Genomic DNA, 24,653 nt, shown 5'->3' with positions numbered 1-24,653 from the left:
GAGAACTAAAGTCACACCCATATTAGCATTTTAATTCAGATAAGGAGCACTAATCTGAAGTGAATCGTTATGATCGCTACTCACCACACGTCAATTTACATCACAAAGTAGTTTTGGGTAACATAAAGTGTTTGTTTTGGTTGAAATTAAAACTTAAAAAGGTGTTCTATCAGTGCATCTCACACATTGTAATTGCTAAAGTGTTATAGTCTGCTCAACAAGAGCAGAGTGGACTGTATCGTACTCTCTCTCCCTACTAAAAAGCACAGCTTATATATGAAAGTATTAGCATTGACGCTCTCAGTATATTCTCTTATTGTGCTCTGCTTCTTGATAATGTAGCCTAAGTTACTGCTTTGAGTAAGTGTGGCCAATACCTAATTTTAAGTCTCTTGGTATACGAACCAAGTCTCTTGGTACACACAACCTTATCACTAGCATAAAGTTTGGATACTTCTAAAAAAGGTTCTTGGAAGTTCCCATGTGCCATGCATTGTAACTGTAACAACAAAAAGTTAACCTATATTACAGACCTGGTGAAGACTTACAAAATCTTAAAGATGGGGGCTATTGCACTAAACTTTTAAAATACAACTTACAATACATACATAACTGTAAATACTGAAGGAATTTATCTGCTGAGAAAAAAGATACACACTGCACCTAGGTAAAATACTAACCTAGATTTGCAACAAAATTCCTTTGTGGGTTATCAGAAAAAGTTGATTATGTTGGTCATAAGCTATTTTAGGCCAATTTTGGGCCCAAAATTCCTTATTCAGGGCCAACTTTGGGATCAAAATGCACTATTTTCCAGTAATTTTGGGCTCAAAATTTGCTCTAATCCAGAAATTTTGGGTTCAAAATTTCCTATTTTGAGCCAACTTTGTGATCAAAATTCACTATTTTTCAGCAATTTGGGGCTCAAAATTCACTATTTCAGTTCACATGAGGTTTTCCTAGTAGTTCTGTTATGTTTGAGGCCTTTTTCCCCTGATTTTTCCAATTCACAACATGCAAAGTATGTTTTCAAAGTGTATTTGTAAAAAAACAACAGAACAAAACTCCAGCAGATTGAATTGCAAACCTTTAAAAGTGCCTACCTGTTTCCAATGTCCCAGTTTTTACATTCTGAAAAAATACTAATGGATTTTCAGAAAGTGCTAAGCATATTCTAAGCATATAAATACAGCATGTTGACTAGTATTTACAGCTTCTGCAAAGCATTAATTTGCAGTCTGGGAAAGGGATGTGCACAAAAATGACCACAGCAACTCTATCAGCTGTTATCTCAACCTTCAACTTACAAAGATGTATCCAGCAGCAATGGAATAGATCAAGTATTCACTACTCTTGCTGAAGTAATTATCACTCCATTGAGAACACTGAAACTAGATTCAATGCCACCGACTAGCACTAAATTGTAATTCTTCTCACTTTCTACCACACAAGAACAATCTAGAACAGATTGCTTAGTTTACAAATTATGCCTCCTTAGTGATCTTAGATGCTTCTTATTATTACCTAAATGTTCTCAATCAAACGTTTTGCTCATCTATTCTAAAAATTTTGTCCAGTCAGTGTAAAGTCAGGCTGTACTCAAAGTTTCTCCCTATCTATCAGCTATAGTCCCTCCCTGTCCCCTGCTATCAAAGACACACTACTTACACGCAGTCCAAAGTAGAGTAGGAAGAAGACATTGAAAGCCATGTCAATCTGTAACGTGAAATCTTTGTAGAAATTCTGGCAGGATTCTATTGGGCTATTTAAAAGAAAAAGAAACCAAAGTAAATAGTCAGTATATTAATTTCTACTTTGGTGAAATTTTTATGTATTTCATTAAAGACCTTGATTCAGAAATCACATATCTGTTTTCCAGTCATTTACAAGATACAAGCAAGCATTTCAAATTATTTATTTCGTTCATTCAGTTAGTCATTCACACAGTGTTTATATTCACCTGTTCAGGTAATATCTGAGAATTAACATGCAGATACCTTTAAGAAATGACAAGCAGGAGAATACCTCAGGTTTCCTTAACCCCACATTAACCCTTAAAGAACTGACTTCTTTCTTTAAGCTGACATACCTATGATACTTTAGGAACAAACCTAACAAGCACACAGCTACAGTGAAATATCACATGTTTTTAACTAATGTCATTATAAAAACCTTAAAGAAAAGTTGCTTAGGAATACATGACCCATTAGCAACCCAGGGTACTTAGTCTTGTAGAATCCCTTGTTTACAAGTTGGGGTATTTTTTAAATTTTTTTTCTCACTACTTTCTTTTTTTGTGTGTGTATGGCTATTTAATGTACTTTATGTACAGTACTATGAGCTGAGTAGAAAAGCAGCATAGCCCATTGGTAAAATTAAATAATAAAATAAATTTGAGGAACTTGAAGCAGTACTCTAAGGGTTAATTTCTGCATGCAGGTTAATAAAAATACCTTTGTGTGTGTCAGGCAGCCATTGCAAATTCTAGCTTATTATATTATGCTTTATTTAACAGTGGGACAGGTCTAAAGCATACTCTATACAAACTGGTACTTTCTAGATATATTTTTATCTAAGGAAGAAGATAACTTCCATGACTATGATTAGTGATTTATTTAGGTTTCTAAAATAGGTTGGTGAAGCCACAGAACAATGTTGAAGTCACAAACCAAAGTGAAAGTCATGTCCCAATATATGCCAATGTATATACTATATATACATAATGTCCCACCATATATACATATACATATATACACATATATTGCAAATGATCATGTATTCATCACAACTGTAATAAAGCAGAAAATTAGAATGTAGATCATTTGGAATCCTGAAAAACATCCTTTTAAGGAACAAAAAATTTATTTGGCTTCCCAGGTCAAATAAATCACTGAATGTGAATTTAATACCAGTTAGTATAGCAGTAGCTCTGCAAATACAAAGCTAGACTGCTCAACAAGCAACTATCTATGCATTATGAATGTCTGTTACCTAATTTGAGGCATAAAGGAAATTACCTGGGCTATCAGGTCATTACACATGCAGCCAAATTTTCCATTCCTTGTATACATTACAGGTCAAACAAGTTAAGTACAGCATGCCCTCTCCTGTCTTTAGATGCATGAATGTATACAGCAAAATCTTTCTTGATGTACAATAGCTTTATGTTTTAAGAAGCCTCAGTGAAATGATATTAATTAAAAAAATCAAAAACCTATTTGCAAAGACATTGAAGATACGTAACATTTCTGTTATAGTTAAAATAAAATTTATTTACAAAAGCCGGCTGAAGAGAAGCCAAATGTTTACATACAGGATGGATGATAGCACCTCATACTTTACAAATACAGCTTTAGCTATAAAAAGAGCAGATGCAATCTGAGAACCCAACAGGATCATTTTTTGTATGGCATTAGGATTTTGTCACAATAAAGTAGGCTACACATTGAGTCACTATGCACCGTACCAACAGAAATCACAGGAAGTACAGCGGAAGCAGAGTGAACCCTGCACCAACACAGAGGCTTGGACCCCTAATTCCAGGTTACTTTCCTATGAAAGCTGTAGAAATTCACTGAAGCTAATGGAATTGCACAGATTTACAAGTTGGATAGAAAGCTTAATTATCTTCCTTTCCACAGTTATTTGGTACTTGTCACGATTGTTAGATAAGGTCAGCTGAGGCTGCAGCAAGGGTCTGTACTTTTGTACCATTGTCCTTAACAAAAACCTACAAGATCTGACAAAACTGCTAATACATAATACACCTTAATCTTGTTTGCAAAACACTTAGCAGAGTGGATCACAATCCTGATTTGGGAGTTTTGTTTACCTAATACCAGCACTATTTTTTCTGCTAATCATGTCCCTAAAGCATCCTTTATTTCAGAGATAGTGTCTATTTCAATTTCTAAGTTACCCATTTCAAAGAAGTTTCCCTTTTGTTTTAAATTATCATTTTGTCAGGAAAGCACATGACTAAGACTAAAGGAATTATTTGTACTCACAGGATGGATTATACAAGAATTTAAATTTTCCAAAATAAATTTTGGTCATATTCTTCCATTTGATATTTTTTGTTTGTTTTCACCTGTAGCTCACATTTGAGCGGTGAAAAGAACATGGCCTCTAATCTTGATCACTGCACCATTCAGCCTGCTGCAGAAAAGACGCTAGTATGGATTTCTTGTTTACATAAACTTTCCCACAAACAGAAGTGCTGTAGCTCTTAGAACTGCAGACAGTAGTGTGCTGGGATCTCCAGGACTAAAGTATTTCCTAATTTAAACTACAGTTGGATGACTTCTCCTATGGGATTTCACCTCTTTATGTCAGCAAAGGTTTCACCTTCGAAGGAGGCAACTGAGTGTTAGAAATGTTTTTATTACTCTGATGTGTAAGCGTGCTTCACTATAATAGTATAATAGTGGTTTCATACATCTATGCTGGTAAAAACCAGGAGAAACTACACTAATATCAATGGAATAACATTATACACATTATAGGAAAGATTTAACAGAACTGGAGAAAAAAAAAAACAGTCATGATGTAACTCTAAGTGCAATGTTTATGTACACTTTGGAAGAGGGTCTTTAATTTGCTATACAAAAATTGAAAAAAATTGCTGTAGCCATCACTTCCTGTGTTTTGAAAGGAGAAACTTGCAGGATCAACGTTATTTTAGTTAATGAAGGAATATCCTGCTGATAATCTATCAAGGACTTTAATTCCACTTTGTGCTGTTGACTTTTATGTAATAAACTAAATGCTACAAGCAATGCCTTGACATCAAGACTTGAGAGACTGACAGTTTTCTTCAGGTCAATACTTATATCTAGTTATCATTGCTGCAACTATGTGCTCTGTGATACAATTTAATATAAAAATAGCTTCTAGAGAAACAACAGTGGGCTTAGTTTGTCTAATTTGCAGCAAAAAACAGAAAAGTATTTGATTTTCAGGCATGGACTACACTCTGTTAACTTGCTTTTGTTCTCTCCTGCTCTTTAAACATTGCTATTCATTTCAGTTTCACATTAACTTGTTTTACTTATTCTATTTATTATTACAGTATTTGTATTGCAATACTAGTTTCATAAGTAATAAATTAGTTCAGCAAGCAAGAGTGACTACAAGAGATGTAATAAAATTACACTAGTTTAATTTAATACAGACGGGGCAAAATTTTGACAAGGTATTCTCTGCAACTTTACATTACACTTTTACCACAGTTGAACAAACTAATGAATGTCTTGCCAATTCAATTTAAAAGAAAAGCTGTTTAAGTAACTACCTTTCTCACAAGTTTATTCCATGTATTCATTTATTACTCTCATTTTTTGTTTATTTGAAATGCTTCTAATCCATTTTGCAATGTTCAACTGGGATTATTCTTTGAATAGTGATAGAACAAGTGGGAAAGGTTGAAAAATAACATCCATATTAATGTTTTATGTAATTATTGATTTCTGCAAGTATATTAATGTGATACTTCTCAGAGAATAAGCCTTCCTAGAATATTTCCAGGATTCTGAAATTGTAACAGAGTTGAAAATAACTTGAGTGTTTTTTCCTGTATCATTTCACCAGGAGGTAAGGAGCTGTAAAGCCCATTTCCAACTTCAGATTAAAGCATGATGTCACAGTGCAATCACTTCCATTACGACCACACAGAAGTAAAAGGAAGAAATTCTGTTACTTTAGACTTTAGGCCAGCTTTGCCATCCTAATGACATCTATCTGGATGGTTTTATGTAAAATGTTTCCCACAGTAATAGGAAAGGTTGTGCAAACCCAATTCAGTACCTGAAATAATTATCCAACATGCAATTTACAGTTCTGTATTCTTACTGTGTAAGGAAGTGGACTCTAGTATTTTTGACACATGACATAGCAGTCTGATCCTAATGGCTTGGGTTTTTTTCTTTTTAATAAGAAGACCTATAAAGATTAAGATGGATGCCAGTTTTTATCTGTGTATAATTACACGATGAAATGTTAAGTTTAAGACATTAATCTAGTTATATTTTTTCAATTGTTTTTAAGATAAAGAGTTCTATGCAAAACATTCATAAGCCACCACAAAAGAAAACTACTTCTACTGTAACTTCAGAAAGCACTGATGTTAATAACCTATCACAGCTGGTACATTTTTGGAACTTTAAGTAGTTATTGATACTTTTAGGAATTCAGAGAATTGTCCTAATTTACAATTCCGAGTTTTGAAAACAAAGTTGTCTTCTGAATGGTAGTGGGAAATTTAAATCCATCATTGAAATTAAATATAATTTAATTCTTAATATTAAAGAAACTGTAAAATCAAAAACGTTTGAGCTAAAAAATTGTTATAAACTTAACCTGCCCGGGAAGGAAATAAAACCACCTGATACTATGAAAAAAAAAAAAAGAAGCTTTTAGTTTTTGTTCCTTATGACAGTTTTCAGATTGCACGATAGTACATTACATGAAAAGAAACAGTAAGATGTGTAGTTTCTATCAGAAGGACTGTCCATTGATGATAATTAATTTTAAAATCAAATTATAATTACGTATAGAAATATAAGTAGTGGCTGCTGGAACATAATCAACATGAAAGAATAAATCATTGAGCGAGAATTTGAAGCTCTTTAGTCTCATTATTTGAAGACATTCCATTCTATTCTCTCTTTGAAACTGTATTTGAATGCAATTAATATTAATTACTTTGGGCATATAAATTTACTTTGCCCATAAAACCGTCTGAACTGGTCTTTTAAAAAACCAAAAATTGTTTTACTGGAAGCTCCTCTGTAATACAGAATTCCCTCAAATATGTAGAACAAAACCTATTTTATGCAGCTTAGAGTAAAACCTAAGTTTATCACAAATTTGATATGACAGTGTCCATTTATAATCCCTTAATATATATTTTTAGCAGTATGGAAAAAAAATTAAGGGGGTTATGGTTAAGCATTTTAACTGTGTTTAAGTGACATAGTATTGAAGTAAAACTAAGGGAAAAGCAAGATGTATTGTTTAGTAAAAGCAATGCTCATTCAGTGTAGAATACTTTAAGTTCCTTTGACTACGGTTTAGTTGCACAGCTCAGAGGGGAATAAGCAGTTAAAACCGTCTTTACTGAAAGAGGCATGAACATGTAACAAAATTATAAACATGGATTTCTATGAAGGGTTAACTTAGTGAAACAAATACCATAACTAAAATAAATCAGCGATACTAAATAAGAATAAAAGGTGATAAACATCTCACCTAGTGTTAGAGAGCTTAATTTTTTTTCCTACGTCAAATGGCTTTCATTTATTTAGTCCCACAAAAAGAAAATAATAAATATTTTTTTGCACTATGTGTAATGATCCTCTAAATGCAATACACCATGGTAAATGACTCAGTTTAGGTGGTCTTTCTTTGAGTCATACCTCAATAAGATTAATTTTTTGATGGCAAATGTCTAACAAATGACTTCACTCTCCCTTGATATGATGTGGTCTGCCACTGGGGAAGATTCACTACTAGTAATTTTAGTTAGCACTGAAGGATATGCAGGAAGAGTTAAGCTGGTTTCCGTCCCAAAAAGGAAGAGCAGCCAGCTGGATGAGAATAATGCTTCAGTAAAAACAAGGGGAAGATCCACTTTACCCATAGTTAAGTGAAGTGCAATCTGCCGTCACAGCCCTAAATCTTAGGACCCACGCTCCATGGGAACATTATATCCCTAGTTATATTTCCCAAGAGGTATTGTGTACCTGAAGCTAGTGAAACAAGATGAAACACCTTTCTCACTGAATTTTGCCTACAGTTATGAGCCGGTAATGAAGGATGACGTGGTATTTTCTTATCTTGTCATTGATAAGATACATTTTAATACTTTTTGGCCACTCATCTTCCTATGTTTAAATCCTTAGCTAACTGTTTCTCTTATCCACACACACACAGAACTTTCTGTTCTAAACATGTTTCGGTATAAAAACCTGAAGCTTCTATTTTCTACTTCACAGCTAAGATGCTGATCATGCTTGTCTCTCTGTTATCCCTTTTTTTATGATACCTTTCTCCTGTCTGAAATTCGTATCACTTATCACTTTATCTTCCTCTTCCTTCAGAAAGCCTCAGACAAATATCCTCTATAACTCTTCGCGACTTTGCCAAGTACCTTCTTTTCATTCTCTATTCTGACTTTCCTTTGCTTAAAGAATTAAAATGTATTTGTCTTTCCAGTCACAAAAACTCCTCAATGTCATCATGTGTTGAATTTACTATATATTACTCTGTTTTACTTTCTTTCTTTCAATCTCTATTCCTGCATTGTCTACATGTGGATGGAAGTCCCTTCTTCACTTTGATATCCACCTTTCTCTTTCACATTAATTTAAAAAATGTATTGCCTTAGGCTAATACACACAAAGTCATTGTTTAATTATGTCAACAATCAGTATCCTCTTTTTTCACTTTTAAAGTATATAAGTAAAACATAAATCTGATCAAAGTAACAGATGGACAGCCAAATAATGTCAACAAAAGCTATTTTCCAAGATTTTTAGAATCTTGTTTAACCTACACCTTCTAAACTGCAAGCACCTCAGGGAAAGTGGTTTTCAAAAAAAAAAAAAAAAAAGCAGAAACAATGCAACTCCTTATCTGTCTTTCCTTATTTCTACCTAATTTCTTCTGATATCTTCTGTTGTTATTTAAAGTCTGACAAATCATGAGTTCACATTAGAATATTACCTTTCTACTTCCAATCTAATTAAAAAATGCATCATGACTCATTTGTTCTGCAAACGTTTTTTTCAACTAGGTACTTCTATATTATCTCCCTCGCATAGTGGAGAACCTTGACAAGCTTTTAGACTGATCTGGGGTAAATCTAGCAGGTTTCCTTATCCTCCCTAAAAAAAAACAACAAAAAAAAACAAACAACAAAACCAAACCCAAAACAGTCAAAAGAAATAAGCAACAACAAAACCAGATCCATCAGTAATAAATTGCTACAACTGCATAATTTCATAAAGATTTTTCAGAGAATGAAAGACAGACATTGTTTTTCCTTATTCTTACCATTTTCTGGATCATGCGATAAAGGACAGGGTGTAAAAATGTGGGGTTTTTTGTTTTCCTTTATTTTAAATTTTAATATATGTTTAAATGCTTTGACTTCACACTTTATAAGCCAAAATTAATTCAGTTTAGAAACTAAGACAGAGGACTTGAGTAGGAGAGGTTCTACTGAGTTTTGCAGAACCTGAGTTGCAGAAACTGAGTTTTATGACTGACAACATACCAAGTGACAGAGTCAAATAATGCTGCTAGTACTTAATTTTACCTAAATTACTTAACACAACTTGTTATGTGTAATGTTGTCAGATATTTTCTTCGTCAAGTTTTCCATGAATTTCAAGTACGTTATGCTTCTTTATGGACTGCCCTAGTAAAACATAAGTCAATCTACCACTGAACTCAAGCAAAATAAAATTATCTTCTTCTGCCTAAACACAAAATTGCATAAAAACTTGATACCAATAAACTTTTTCTTACATTTTTATATCGAATTGTTCAAATATACAGAAAATGCACACGTTGAAATAGCTCACTCTGAAAACAGGATATTTCTACATTTCATCAGGGTGTACATATATTCACTACTGTCTGCAGCATGTGTCTTCTCTAAATACTGACTTTCACAAACAGAACCACAAAACAACCAGGAACTGAGTGCCAAAACAGATATAAGTAAATGACTCAGAGTAAATCATAACCCTTCTAAGTTCTTTCAGCAGTGTACAGAAACAGCATGCACTTTCTTGCAAAATACGTAATTTAGATTTTCATCCTACGTAAGAGAACTGCATTTGGAAAAGTGTGCTGACAGCCACATAGGTAAGCAGGAAGAGAATATTATTTTACTTGTGTTAGATTTGTCAATTGCTTACCATAAGCTGAGAACACCAGCAACTGCAAACAGTATTACATAACCTTGACCAAGCAATCTCCCTAATGACAAATCAATTCTAAGAGAATGACAGAGCTACAATGCCAGGGATCACATTTTCAAAGGTTTTTGTGTGAGACTACTAACACATTAAAGACAAAAACACCACTATACTGTTTCAAGTAACATTACATTACATTTTTGACCACATTTAATAGGCCACTTCAGTCATATCTAGTATCCTGACTGCATTACAGATCCTATTTAACTGAATGCCCTGTTTACTAAAGTTGATAATAATGTATGTTTCTACCTTGTAATAAGACTCATTTCTATAACCTGTGATCAGTTATCATTGAATACAATTGTTCCTTAATATCCTTTATCAAAGTGTATCAAGCACTAGTAAGTTGTAGCTGTTTACTCCTGAGAACAGAAAATAATCAGGATGTGAACATGCAAACATGTAATACGACGCTGTAAAAAAAAACCCTTTTCCATTGAATTGAAAAAATGGAAATGGATCAAGTTACTGTTAAGTATATCAGAAGCACACAACTTTTTCAACTGAAACATAGCTCAACACCAGAAAGGCTCTTTAGGGGCCCTTCTTCTGCAGGAAAGGGCCTACAAACCATTGATTCCTCAGACAAGCACCTGTTTGAATAAATTTATGCATAGCCACTCTTAAGTTGCAGCAAAAGGAAGAGTAACTTCTTGAAGTTTCTCCTTGCTCTACGTGATGCTGTTTCACAGCTGCTGTCTTTTAATATTACCCAAAGGTGCTCTTCACATTTGCTATCCACTTTCCCTAAACATTCCTCAAAGTTTTCAACAGCCCACCATCATTATCAGTTTCTAGCTCCATCTACTCCTCCATCTCAGTGCCTCTTATTGTCATTTTATTCTATTGATACTGTTGTCCAATTTTTTCATCTTCCTGCACCATTTGAAAAATCATGTACAATCTTTAAAATTGAGAATATCCTCTATCCATTTTTAGTCCAAATTATTTATTTCTTGCATCATCATAAAACTGAGCTCTGATTTTCTGCTTAATATGCATAACAAATATTATTTCAGATGATCTCGAGTGTTCTTTCCATATGTTTCTTGCTTGCATAAATACTGTAATTAAAAAAAAATAATAAATTTGTCCTATGAAATTTGGTCTGAATTCAACTATCCCGCCTGAAAAAATCACAGGAGTACCAGACAAATTGGAGTGTTAAAATATTCTCAGTTCATTCATCTGACTGTCTCTTCTGGAATTCCCTCCTGTGACACTTTAATGACAATACCTGGTTACTATCTATTTTTTACTCAGTAGTAACAAACTTGAACCTAAGGTATATTATTTGACTTAAATGTCAGTGAAAAATGTAATTGAGCAATGAATTCTAGAAGTACTGCAAAGTGGTAAAAACTTCATATTGCATCACTGGATTAGCTTTTTTGGTCAGGTTTTTTTACTGCATGCACCCAAACTTAGTATTATCCATAAAAAGCTATCTATGTGGTGTTACTTTTAATTCTAAAGCAATCCCAGTAATTACACCAGGTAGAATATACTGTTTTATATTTCAAACAAAAGCATAACTGTAAGCATGAACCATGCCCGTTCCTTTAAAAAATCTGCATAAAACTACAAAATATATTAGCTTCAAACAAGCGTTCATAATCACAGATTGTCTCATTTCTCATGAGGACCTTTTAGCCTTAACTATCCTGTCAGCACGTTTCTTGTAAACACACCTTAGTCAATATAATACCTAAGATACGTTTAGAGTACTGTAAGTCATGCAACTCAAATTCCCTGAATCCAAACTATTACACATCTAGTATCTTTGTAAATTATCATGAGGTATTCTGTATTTGTATACTTGTTCCACTTCACTAGGAATAATAGACAGATGAAGTAAAAAACCTTTCAACTACCAAGAGTAACCATCTGAGATCTTTGAATATATGCTGAGCATCACAGTTTATCTGTTTAAATTCCTCTGCCTTAAACCAACTGAAAATATATTCCAGGTAACAGTCACTCCTAAGGTACATAGACACTTATAACAGTCAGCTTCCTTTTTTTTTTCTTTACCTCTGGAGTTCTAGAAAGTCTTTATCACACATACCTTTTTAAAGTAAAACAGATGTACACAGTTTCTTTACCCATTCACTCCTCTGTTGTGGTTTACTTGCATATAAAAGCAATTTAGTACATTTTCATGTCAAAGCTGTTTCAGACATGAGAACTGATAATCTACCAGGACTGCCTTAAGAGCATATTATCATATTCTTAAGGTAAAACGGTGACTGTGCAAGACTCACCAAATAGCCACATTTACTTCGCAAATTAGTAGTCTAAACAAACAAAGAACATTTCAACATTTCAGGCAAGAAAACTAGTCTGGAGCTTGAGTGACAGTCTCAATCACAGTGGCTTTTCTAAATAAGCAAGGCAAAGCCCTTTCAAGACAGGTTAATAACACTATGGCTTTCCTTGTTAGCAGCGACTTTATCTCCATTAACAAATGTAATAAGGCATTGCCAATATCTGTAGGAGCTGCTCAAGTCAATTTTGAACAAGTCTGATATAAAACTACTTTACATCAATGCAAGAGGAAGATTATAATTATATTAAAAAATAATATACAGTGGCCCTTTTCTTCCAACACCATATCAAAATGCCTTGCACTGTATCATCCAATACATTTTTATCCTGGCTGCTGTACATGGGAAAGCAAAGGTGTAGTTAGGCTTACACACTGAGCTACTAGAAAGTCAAAAGGACTGGTGTAATAATCCAATTTGCACAAGGTTCAGAAGGAAGAACTTATATAGATACATCAGTTGAGAAAATCTGATCAGTTTTACACTCCTAAAAAAAAATACCATTATAAGTAACTGTCATATAGGAATATAGGAGTAATATTTTCAAAAAAATAAAAATCCTGAGTAATCTTAAATAATAAATATTGTCAGAGCAGCACAGCATCAGAAAGTGGGTGGCATGAAAACAGCTGCAGAAATTACTTCCTTTCTTTACTGCTTTGAAAATATTGCATGTTTTCAGTTACCTGTTTAAAATTACATACTGAGAGCATATTTCAGATTTATATATATTTGTTTAAAACAATAACTTTCCAAACATCATAACTTTTTATACTATAGGCCCTCAAAGGTAAAGGTATGGGATAAATGTTTATTCACCAAGGTGAACACTAATTTGCAATCTGTAAATTAACTTTGACCCCAAAAAACCCACAAAATTTAACCTCTGAACACATACACTAAACATCTGCACTGACAGCACTACACAATTTTGTGCAGACACAATGTTTCAAATCACTTTCAAATCACTTTTTTATCATTTTGTCACAAAACAATTGGATTAGCATTAAATCATATCTGATTCAAGATTTATTTGAATACATTTAAGAACATGTGGACAACAGGCGGCTTAGGATGGACACAGTGTCATTCCTAAAATAAAAATTACATCAGTGTTAAAATTCTTCATATGAAATTTCATTTTAGTAGTGTAAATAAATATATTTTAAATTATTTTGCAGGCTACTTGATATTATTTCAAACAAACATTGCACTTCAAAATTTTTACAAAATTCTGACTTTTAAGAAATTATTATGTATAATCTTACCTCTTTTCATTGTCACCTCCTGCTAAACTGACAGCAGGAAAAGGTTTATCTTTCTGAACACTAATGGCACCATTCAGCCGTTGTCACAGCAAAATAAGTTTGTACCCACTTTCGTTCCCATATAAGACACTATAACTGTCTTATCTAGTCAACACACTACCACAGTATGTGGGAAATTTTCAATATATAGACCTGATACATATCATGTTCTATTCATTCTATAAAAGCTTTACTGAAGATACTGGTAAGCATAATCTACATTTTCTCAAACTTTCTAATTGTATGGGTTTTTTTAATACCAGTTCATGCACTTAATGCTTAGGCTGCATTCAGTGTATACACCATTATGGGAAGCACATTGTCATGCACAGGCAATCCAAGAATAGATAATAATTAATCCCATAGACAACCAAAAATGGTGACGTTGCATCATGCAATGAAACCACAGCTTGGCCTGAGCTGCCATGCACAAAAAAACCTACATCAATGAGTCTGCTGTACGGCTCCTAGGTAAGAGTTGACATGAAAGAGGTGAGTTATTTCAGCAATGAAGTCACAGGCTGAAAATGTTTATACTACTGTAAACAAAATACTGTACATAGCTGGGGAAAAAGATGCTTCTAGAGGAGGACAAAAAGGATGAGAAGGAGGAGGAGGAATTATATGTTACATTAACAAGTCTGAAATTCAATCAATCTTTCTTAATACGCATTTTATTATTTTATTCAAAATAATATCATTTGAGCTTTCAAAGCAAACCTGAATTTTCAAAATATTTAAAAAAAAAACAATGGATGAATTAATGAGATACAGGGTCATTTCAAAACATCTGTAGTGTTCAGTAACTGATGATCAGCTGAAGATAAGAAACAAACAAATATGCAGAGGTGAACTTCTCAATGTCTTGCACAGGATGTGTACCACACAACTTCCACTGTATAATGTATTGGATTGAATGAATGTGGGTAATATAAGGGATGCATTGATATGAATGAATGATTTATTCAGCCACTATCTGCTGCTTTTCTAGTAAAATACATCCTTCTGCTGAATAAAGCAGGTTTTTTTGCAGAGACTGTGGCAATTCTGAATTGCCTTTACCTTACTCACTTTCTTAGTTGTTCTGAAAGTAAAAAATGTGACCTGAATAATAGGGTGATCCCACCTACCCTGTTTTAGGGCATGTACATTAGGACCAGTATTTCATAGCCTGATTTCAGTAAGCTCAAGAATACCTGACTAGGGATTTTATTTTAATGCAATACTTGTATGAGAGATCCTACCCTGTGATTAAGTAAGTATGATTCTTTAACATTATAATATGTGTATTCCAATGCAAAGATTAATTTCATGTTTTTCAATAGGTGTGCTATTTTCGAGCAATTTTCGTAATTACCCTCAGTTTAAGTCACTCTATTTATCACAGTTCCCAAATACACGAACTAATTATGCAGGGCAGCAATTCAAGGACCACCAAAAATGTTTTTATCAAGAAAACTAAAATTATACTTACTGTATAAATTATTAAATAGAAAATATTGTTGCTCCAGTTGCAGAACAATTGGTTTTGGTATCTCTGCTTTTATACACTGATAACATTTTTAGAATTTTTTTTTTTTTTTATTTAGCAAATTGCCACAGAAATATAGATCGAAATACAATGAGCTTAACTGATGGAAGAAAATATTTTCTGGCCTCTTGAAATTGTTCAGAAGATTTGCAGAAAGACCTGTCAGCACTTTTTGAAATTTGACAGGTAAAAATTTTACATATTCCAGTCATAAAACTGCACTGTTCTTTAATAGTGAAATACACATTCTTTATCCAGCCAAACACTTTCAATCCTTTTCTCTGGGATACAACTTACAGTCACAACTCATGGCACGTTTGGATACTATGTGTTTTTCAACAAGAACAGTAGGATGTTTCCTTAATTGTACATTAAAGATATGAACATTTTCTTGGGTGTACAGGTATGCACTTACAAACTGCTGCACTGTGCAAACCATGCAAATGTTATCAACTACAAAAAAAAAGTTACAGTCAAGATAGATTTAAGCACTGCTGACAAAGCCAGCAACCCAGTAAATTAAGACAAGCAGATGAGGAGCCCAAGATTTAGAAACCAAACTTGCAGATTTCCAAAATGTACCATCCAGACACTTATTGTACAGTCAGTAATAGGAATTATGGCATACTCAGTATGCACTATAAGATATATGTTTGTAGCACAACATAACTGTTATGTATTACATGTGTATACTTTCCCATTGTTGTGGAAATAAAACCATCTTCTCTTACTTGACTAACAATGGTTTCGCAAAAGCTGAAAATTATTCTTAATAAAAATAATGCAGAGGTAATTTTTCATCTAGTCAGTATACAGAAGTCCTTAAGATGCAGACAGGACAGAACTGTCCTTAGTTCTACAGTCTTATCACTCTGAGTATGACAGTAACAGTACAGAAATAAAATGAAACAAAGCCTTGGTATCTGCTACTAAGACAGCAGAGGATGATAGAAGCTACAAATATAAGGATACCTGAAGATCAAGTTAAATCACAGTTTATTATACATCTTCACAACAGTTTGGTTTTTTTCGCTGTGAACAGTGCTTTTTGCTTTAAAACCAACTAGTCTTGAGAGATCAAATTATTATGTTCAAGAAGAGATTCAGCTTCCTGTTTTCAGATTGCTGCTATAAACTAGCCTCATGTTAGAAAAGTTGCACTGCCTCACCTGGAGAGAAGCTATCAGACTTATTCATTTCATAACAAGCTAAAATGGCAGATGTTTCTCTCTTTTTGGTGTAGCTAAAAACTATAACAAACTTTAAGTAGTTCATAAAAGTTTGTTGAAAATTATAAATTCTGATCACTATGAAGGATACTGTACTGTTGAAATTAACAACCAAAGCTATCAAATTTAACTAAATTACAAGTATATCTTGCCCTGGAGTTAAATTTTTTTCAATCCCTGGATATGAAACTGCTTTTAAAAAAATCACCTATTGGCAAAGTTTAGTCTGGCAAAATATTCCAGCTTTCTCCTAGGCATATTATGATGCACAATGGGTCAAACTACAGTCTGAAAGCTGTAAATATATTGCTTATATACTCCATGGATTTTAGCTAGATTATTCACATGCAGAGTTAAGCACATTGGATGGAGCCTTGCATAAACGCATGTACTAAAGAAAGCTTAGTTGTATTAAAAGCCTTTTTATCTCACCTGTTCTGAGTAATTACGTGAACAAAGATTTCAAAACTCCAGATAGCTTCTTTCCATGCTTCATAGCTTTTACAAGTACAGAAAAGCCTAATCATTATTGGTATTAATAATTAACAACCAGCTTTAGTCTTTATCATTCTTACTGCTCTTCTGTATTGAAGAAAATGTTTATGGCAACAACAATTTTTTCCTCTGAATGCACAGGGAACTTTCTCACATGTTGATGTCCTTCACTTAATTTCAGTCCATCTCAGCTCCCAGAATCTAAAGAAAGCACTGCATTAGCAAGCTGTTGTCAATTTTCTGCATAAATTTGCTAAAACTAAAGGTTAATATTTTGAATAAGTCTAATGAGTGAATTTTCTGAGTGCTTTTGAAAAAAATAAGTAATTACATATTCCATACTATAGGAATGTGGCCATATTTTTATATACATTAACTTTTTCTGTGCACACTGTACTGACATCTAATAAATTTTGTTCCTTAGTCCTTAACTAGATATGCTGTTAAAGTAAAATCACAATTCAACAAAGGTGCAATAAAGACATAATGAAACATTCATCCTTATTTTCATAAACCTAAAAAAAGTATCAAGACAAAATATTCATTTAATATTAAAGATATCAGTGAGACTAAGAAATATTGACTATGCAAGGTCATACATGTTGATTCAAGAAGGAGTTTGACAAAACACCCCTATACTTTCAATAAAAAATATTGATTCCTAGGAAAAGAAGTCACAAGAAAATTTCATTGATGTTTAACTAGCATTCACTGAAAATTAGATTACTTATAAAACAATGTTGGAAAAACCAGCAGACTATGGATAACCTATTTTCCTTATGGTGGAAGCATTTAATCATGACAATTAAAATAAAGATTTGCAACAATGGTGCACTAAGCAACCTGTACTCTCAACATAAACATCCATCAGCCACTATTACTGCCTTTTTTTTTTTATATATCACATGGTATAACAGAAATAACTGTAAAAGCATGGTTGTCACTGGAGTTTTTGCTTTGGAAAATAAGTAGTCAGCAAAGGACATCAATGTTATCTCTATATTCCAAAAGATGGTATAGTTGCTTACTCCTCAATTAGAGTCTCTCAAATTATTATAACTGTTTAATGGAAAGTCAGAATTATTTTAAAATTACTAACGTAAGTTAAAACAACAGAGACTTACTTTACAGTTGCTTTTTCCAAAATATGAAGATCTGATTTTTATTCTGATATTCTACAATAACACAATAAAATGCTATACTACAGAACTCTCTCTATATATGTTATAAAATTCTGTATCTATAATCCAGTTCTGAGACTGGCAACCATAATATAAAATTAAGAAAATAATTTATAGGAATCAATATTTAACACTAGATCCAGAGGAATTAGTCGCAATTATATACACTAGACTGACACTGAGAAAAACGGAAAATGAAAAAAAGTGCAGACGTTAATTTACAGATACTGAAATTTCCAATTGCAGATCATGCACTAAAAAGATTACTGAGAACAACCTTATCTCTGCCTCTCCAGATTAAAAAAAAATTAATTATAGCAAACACAACAAAATTAAAGAGAGAACAAGTATAAGAATAGTCAAAGAGGCTGATTCAAGTAGAGATGTGCAATTAGTCATCTTAACTTTGAAACACAATTTACACTGTATTCTGAAATGCAAAGAATAAATAAAATGCAAAGAATTAGCCACCTAGGAAGCCTTGATGACATCTGTTTAATGTAATAAATATCACATTTAAATATCACATTTAAAAACATGTGAAGTCAAATCTGTAAATAAAAATTATATGAGAAATATTCTGCAAAACTGCCTGCTAACATAACTGTTACTATCTGTAACCTAGGAAATTTGGTGATGCTCCCTCCCTGGAGGTGTTTAAAGCCAAGCTGGATGAAGATCTGTGCAACCTGGTCTAGTGGAAGGTGTGTCTGCTTATAGCAGGGAGGCTGGAACCTGATGATCTTTAAAGTCCCTTCTAACCTTCATCATTCTATTATTCTATGAATTACCTTACGGAAGATGGCCATAAGCAAGTCATTGGAACTGCAGCGCGACTGGATTCAAATCCATTAAACCATGGTGATTTGAATTTACAGACGAATAATATCCATATGACAACAAGACTTAAAAACATAGGCACTAAAACATTTCATAGAATCATAGAATCTTAGGGGCTGGAAGGGACCTCGAAAGATCATCTAGTCCAACCCCCCCCTGCCAGAGCAGGGTCACCTAGAGTACATCACACAGGAAAGCATCCAGGTGGGTTTTGAATGTCTCCAGTGAAGGAGACTCCACAACCTCCCTGGGCAGCCTGTTCCAGTGCTCTGTCACTCTCACAGTAAATGAACCTCCTATGCTCCAATTTACACCCATTACCCCTTGTCCTATCACTGGTCATCACCGAGAAAAGCCTAACTCCGTCCCCCTGACACTCACCCCTTACATATTTGTAAACATTGATGAGGTCACCCCTCAGTCTCCTTTTCTCCAAGCTAAAGAGACCCAGCTCCCTCAGCCTTTCCTCATAAGGGAGATGTTCCCCTCCCTTAATCATCTTTGTAGCTCTGCGCTGGACTCTTTCAAGCAGTTCCCTGTCCTTCTTGAACTGAGGGGCCCAGAACTGGACACAATACTCCAGATGCGGCCTCACCAATGCAGAATAGAGGGGGAGGAGAACCTCTCTTGACCTACTAACCACACCCTTTCTAATGCACCCCAGGATGCCATTGGCCTTCTTGGCCACAAGGGCACATTGCTGGCTCATGGTCATCCTCCTGTCTACCAGGACCCCCAGGTCTCTTTCACCTACACTACTCTCCAGCAGTTCAGCCCCCAACCTGTACTGGGACATGGTGTTGTTCTTCCCCAAATGTAAAACTCTGCACTTCCCCTTGTTGAATTTCATCATGTTTCTCCCCGCCCAACTCTCCAACCTATCTAAGTCTCTCTGAATGGCAGCACAGCCTTCTGGTGTGTCAGCCACTCCTCCCAGCTTAGTGTCATCAGCAAACTTGCTGAGGGTACATTCTATACCCTCATCCAGGTCGTTGATGAAGATGTTGAACAACACCGGTCCCAGTACCGACCCCTGTGGGACTCCACTAGTCACACACCTCCAACCAGATTCTGCCCCATTGACTACAACTCTCTGACTCCTTCCTTTCAACCAGTTCCTAATCCACCTCACTTCCTGATCACCAAACCCATACCTGATCAACTTTTCTACAAGGATGCTGTGGGAGACGGTGTCAAATGCTTTACTGAAATCAAGATAAACCACATCTACCGCTCTACCATCATCTATCCACCTAGTAATTTCCTCATAGAAGGCTATGAGGTTAGTCAAACATGATTTACCCTTGATAAAACCATGTTGACTGCTCTTGATGACCCCCATGTCCTTGATGTGCCTGGAGATAGTGACAAGAACAAGTTGTTCCATCACCTTTCCAGGGATGGAGGTGAGGCTGACCGGTCTATAGTTACCCGGGTCCTCCTTCTTGCCCTTCTTGTAGACTGGAGTGACATTTGCTATCCTCCAGTCCTCAGGCACCTCACCTGTTGCCCATGACTTACTGAAGATGATGGAGAGTGGCCTAGCAATGACCTCCGCCAGCTCCCTCAGCACCCTTGGGTGCATTCCATCTGGACCCATTGATTTATGGATGTCCAGATTACTCAACTGATCCCTAACCCAATCTTCATCTACCATGTCAAACTCTTCCTCTATCTTGACCTCTTCTGGGGCTATATGAATCTGGGGCTCATAGGGAGACCCTGCAGGAGTGAAGACAGAGGCAAAGAAGGCATTCAGCACCTCTGCCTTCTTTATATCCTCTGTCACCAGGGCTCCCACCTCATTCCTCAATGGGCCAATATTGCCTCTATTGCTAGTTTTGCTAGCTATGTATTTGAAAAAGCCCTTTCTATTATCCTTAACCTGACTTGCAAGGTTAAGTTCCAAGGAGGCCTTAGCTTTCCTAATTGCCTCCCTACATCCTCTGACAACAGTCCTATATTCCTCCCACGTGACCAGCCCCTCCTTCCATGATCTGTAGATTTTCCTTTTCCACTTAAGTTTGCCCAGTAGTTCCTTCTTTAACCATGCAGGTCTCCTAGCTCCCTTACTAGATTTCCTAACCATTGGGACACTTTGATCCTGTGCTTGCAAGAAGTGGTCCTTGAATGTTGACCAGCTATCTTGAGCCCCTTTATCTTCTAGTACCCTGTCCCATGGGATTTCCCTTAATAGATGATTGAGGAGACCAAAGTTTGCCCTGTGGAAGTCCAGGGTTCTGGTCCTGCTGGGTATTTTGTTCCTTCCACACAGGATCCTGAACTCCACCATCTCATGATCACTGCAGCCAAGGCTGCCATTGACCACCACTGCTTCAACAAGGCCCTCCTTGCTGGTTAGTACAAGATCCAGCAGCGCTCCTCTTCTAGTCGGCTTGTCCACCATTTGCATTAAGAAGTTATCATCAATGCACTGGAGGAACCTCCTAGACTGTGAAAGGCTGGCTTGCCATACCAAATTTGTGTCTGATATTGTACATTCTGAACTTTTTAAGTAATAATAAAGATTTTCCTCCTTCCTAAATAGAGCTAAAATCTTTATTGTTGCAACCAATTGTTAGTTTTTAATAAATAAAAGACGACTAACTACGTTTTATATTTGGTAACTGATTTGACAACAACGATCCTGGAAAATTTTAGTCAACACAACTTCAGAAAGGAAAAAAAATGTCAAGAGGAATCAGTGAAGTAAGTCAGGACACTGCAGCAGTTTGCTGCCATCATCATGTCCTAACCTAGAACTTAGTATGTAAAGGTTGATCCTTAGAATGAAACGGGCACCTAAAAGCCAATTCAAACTTTCACCTGATTGTCAATTTCTCAGAAATTTAACATCCACAAGAAAATCTGATACCAATTTGGAATGTCTTATTTCTGAATAAAACACTGGTACAGAAACTAATATGGAAACTCCATCACCCACATCTGCCTTTTTTTTTTTTGCTTTCTCTAAGCCATCTAAATTATGCAAAAGAATAAAAATTTATAGAGTTCACCATAAGATAATCTTGCATTCATTGGTTAATCTTAGAAACCTTTGAAAAATATGAGTAAAAGATCCTCAAAATCTCTTTAAGATATTTTATAATGAAGAGACTCTCCTCTCACAAAACTATCATCAGAGTCTAATGCTCTTTCCTTATTCTCCCATCATGATCTCGATTCGTTATAGTCACAACAACTTTGGTTGAAGATTTGGTTATTTTCAAGCTGTCTCTCTTCACTTTGAGATCCTTCTTTAGAGAGCTAGGGACACAACTTTGTCACTAACCACTACTAGATTTATTTCATTCTAAGTAAGAGATTATGTGAGTGGCAGGAAGTCAGAGGGAAAATTACACTGGACAAAAGTGCTTACAGATGTGCTTACTAAAGAATAAAATCCTAGAGACTTCTGAAACCAATATGAAATCTTGTAATATCTGAATATTTAGATGCCTTTTTTTTTATTTGCCTTCAGAGACACCATGAGGAAACGTGCTTTAACCATCTTTCCAGATGGTTCAAACATTTCCTATTATTCTTATTTAATTCTTTTCTCTGATTTTTGCTCTGCCAGTTACAAATAGATAAGAATGGCTGATAGTCACAGCAAGCCATGAAGAGACCCAAACATAAGGCAGACTTCAATCTCTTTGATTTAACATGACCCTCAATTCCAAAAACAGACACGGAAGAGAACAAGAAGGTTTAGAAAGACTTAAAACAAAAGCACTAAGGACACTTTCAAATTCTATACAGTTTCATTGTCACAATCTCCACACTCTTTTGTTCCTTCTCTTCAACATGTGTGTTTCAACCAGCAAACACTTTGATAAATTCCCAGCTGGAGTACCAGCTTCCTTTTATCCGTTGGAAATTAAGATCTATCTGCATATAGACTTTATATATCTACCAGCTGTATTCAGATGGCAGGTACAGACAGTGAGAAAAATAAGTCAGTTCTGCATTCTCTTCAGCAGAAAACTGCTTTCCCCATCACTCAAACCAAATTGCTGGGGAATGCATAAGCTACCTAGAGTCACAAAAGCTAGAAGTATTACAGACCCCTTCCTACTCCCAACAATGTTTTCAAGGATTCATGAGAGTAAGGAGTAGGTAGAGTGGCTTTCTGTAAATGCAAGAGAGCTCAATTCCTTTCCCCATTTTGTCAGACAAAATCCTAAGAGTGTGTCTCATGCACTCCACAGTGACAGCATGTGTAATACTTCCCTGGTCATCTGTTCTGAGCTTCAGTTCTTTGCCCAAATCAATAGTTTGAAAAATGAATAAAGTTTATTTTATTTTAAGCAACACCATCGAACCCTTCTCTTCCTCTACTAAAACAGCTTTTCAAGAATAAATTATGATTTTGACAAAAAAAAAATTATATAAAGATATGCACATGTGTGGAATTTTACCAGCCACCTGCTGCGAAGTTAGTGCTCAGAATATTAATTTGCTTAGAAGGTCTGCTGTCCTGCTATGGTCTATTTCCATTGTGTGTTACCACATTTTGTTGCACAGAAATATTCCTTGGATAATTCTGTTGCTATGCAAGTAACTGTTCCTTTGGGAAAAGCTTTTTTAAGTACTACACATGCATTTGTATGTACTTCACAGATTTTTCTTCATATTGCATCACGTACTTGCTATCCTCTGTGAATGCCAAAAGAATATAGCTCCAAAGACTGCATTTCAAAAAGTAATTCACTGTAACATCTGCCAATTTTAAGATCTAAATCTCAGAGAATGAAAAATCTGTCTTTAAATATACATTGTCAGCCTGCCAAATATACTATAATTTTTCCCCATTTTTGTGTTTTTTTCTTGATGACTAATCTGTAGCTGTCTGCTTGTCTACTAAAACTTTAGACAATTTTCTGCTCTCTTCTTACTGTCCTCTCTCCATCCTGGAGGAATTCAACCTCAGATTATTGTTTGTTTGTTTGTGTATTGAAAAGAAGAAAACTTAAAATGTTCATCAGGTACTTGCCTTTGAGTGAGACACTTAAGATACTAGTCTCAACAGACTTTTTCCTCATGCAGGCAAGTGATTTATTTTGTCTCCTCCCGGAGAGGTTATTCCACCGATTAATCTACACCGGCAGGTTCATTCCCATCTCTCCAAACCTGATCAAATTGTTAGCAATGCTCCTAATCAATACAAAATAATTTTTATTTACTTTTCAGTGTTAATCGCTTACATGCAAAAACTCTCTTTCTCCATAACTCCAAGTTTTATCTATGTAGCAACCGGAGTCTGAAAACTGCTTTCCAGAGTATTAACCAAACTCACCCATGCATCAACCATTATTGAGCTTTGGTGCTAAACTTCCAGAAGGCTGTCAGTATCCTGTTCACTCTTGTACCATTGTGTGGCATCATCCTATCTCAACACCTTTTTTTCCATGTACTGATACATTGATGAGTTGACAAGCACAGACTTTGTCCATAATGCAAAAATGTTTTGTGCTTGATAACTGTATTAATTATGATGACTAAGGACAAATAATAAGAACAATTGTCTCAACGATTCTTTTAAAGCAGCTTGCCCCTGTCAAAAGTGACCAAAGAGAAAAATTCCTAGAAATTGGTACACACTTCACATTGTGTTTTGTAAGTTTTCTTCTGATTTTTCAAAAAAAATTGAAAAATACAATATTTAGAAGGGTAGACATTACTGGTCTTCAACCATCTTCATAAAATAATTAAAACTTAATAGTGAATTTTGCCTGACTTCCATGATGACAG

General features: G+C 34.9%; 1 protein-coding gene across 18 annotated transcripts in view; it reads right to left on the bottom strand.

Moving 5' to 3' along the window:
• The window catches only part of KCNMA1 (potassium large conductance calcium-activated channel, subfamily M, alpha member 1), a 447,141-nt gene that overhangs the window by 180,412 nt on the left and 242,076 nt on the right, over window positions 1-24,653 (bottom strand). For all 18 annotated transcript variants that reach the window (XM_010000727.1, XM_010000731.1, XM_010000726.1 and 15 more), the window contains exon 4: window positions 1,669-1,762. In XM_010000727.1, the coding sequence (XP_009999029.1) occupies window positions 1,669-1,762 (94 nt within the window). The remainder of the gene's footprint in view (window positions 1-1,668; window positions 1,763-24,653) is intronic.

Source organism: Chaetura pelagica, unplaced genomic scaffold, assembly GCF_000747805.2.
Source record: "Chaetura pelagica isolate M959 unplaced genomic scaffold, ChaPel_1.0 scaffold166, whole genome shotgun sequence".
In the NCBI taxonomy this organism is placed as follows: Eukaryota; Metazoa; Chordata; class Aves; order Apodiformes; family Apodidae; genus Chaetura; species Chaetura pelagica.
The sequence above is the reverse complement of the archived record's forward strand: the minus strand, read 5'-3'. Positions and strand labels throughout refer to the sequence as shown.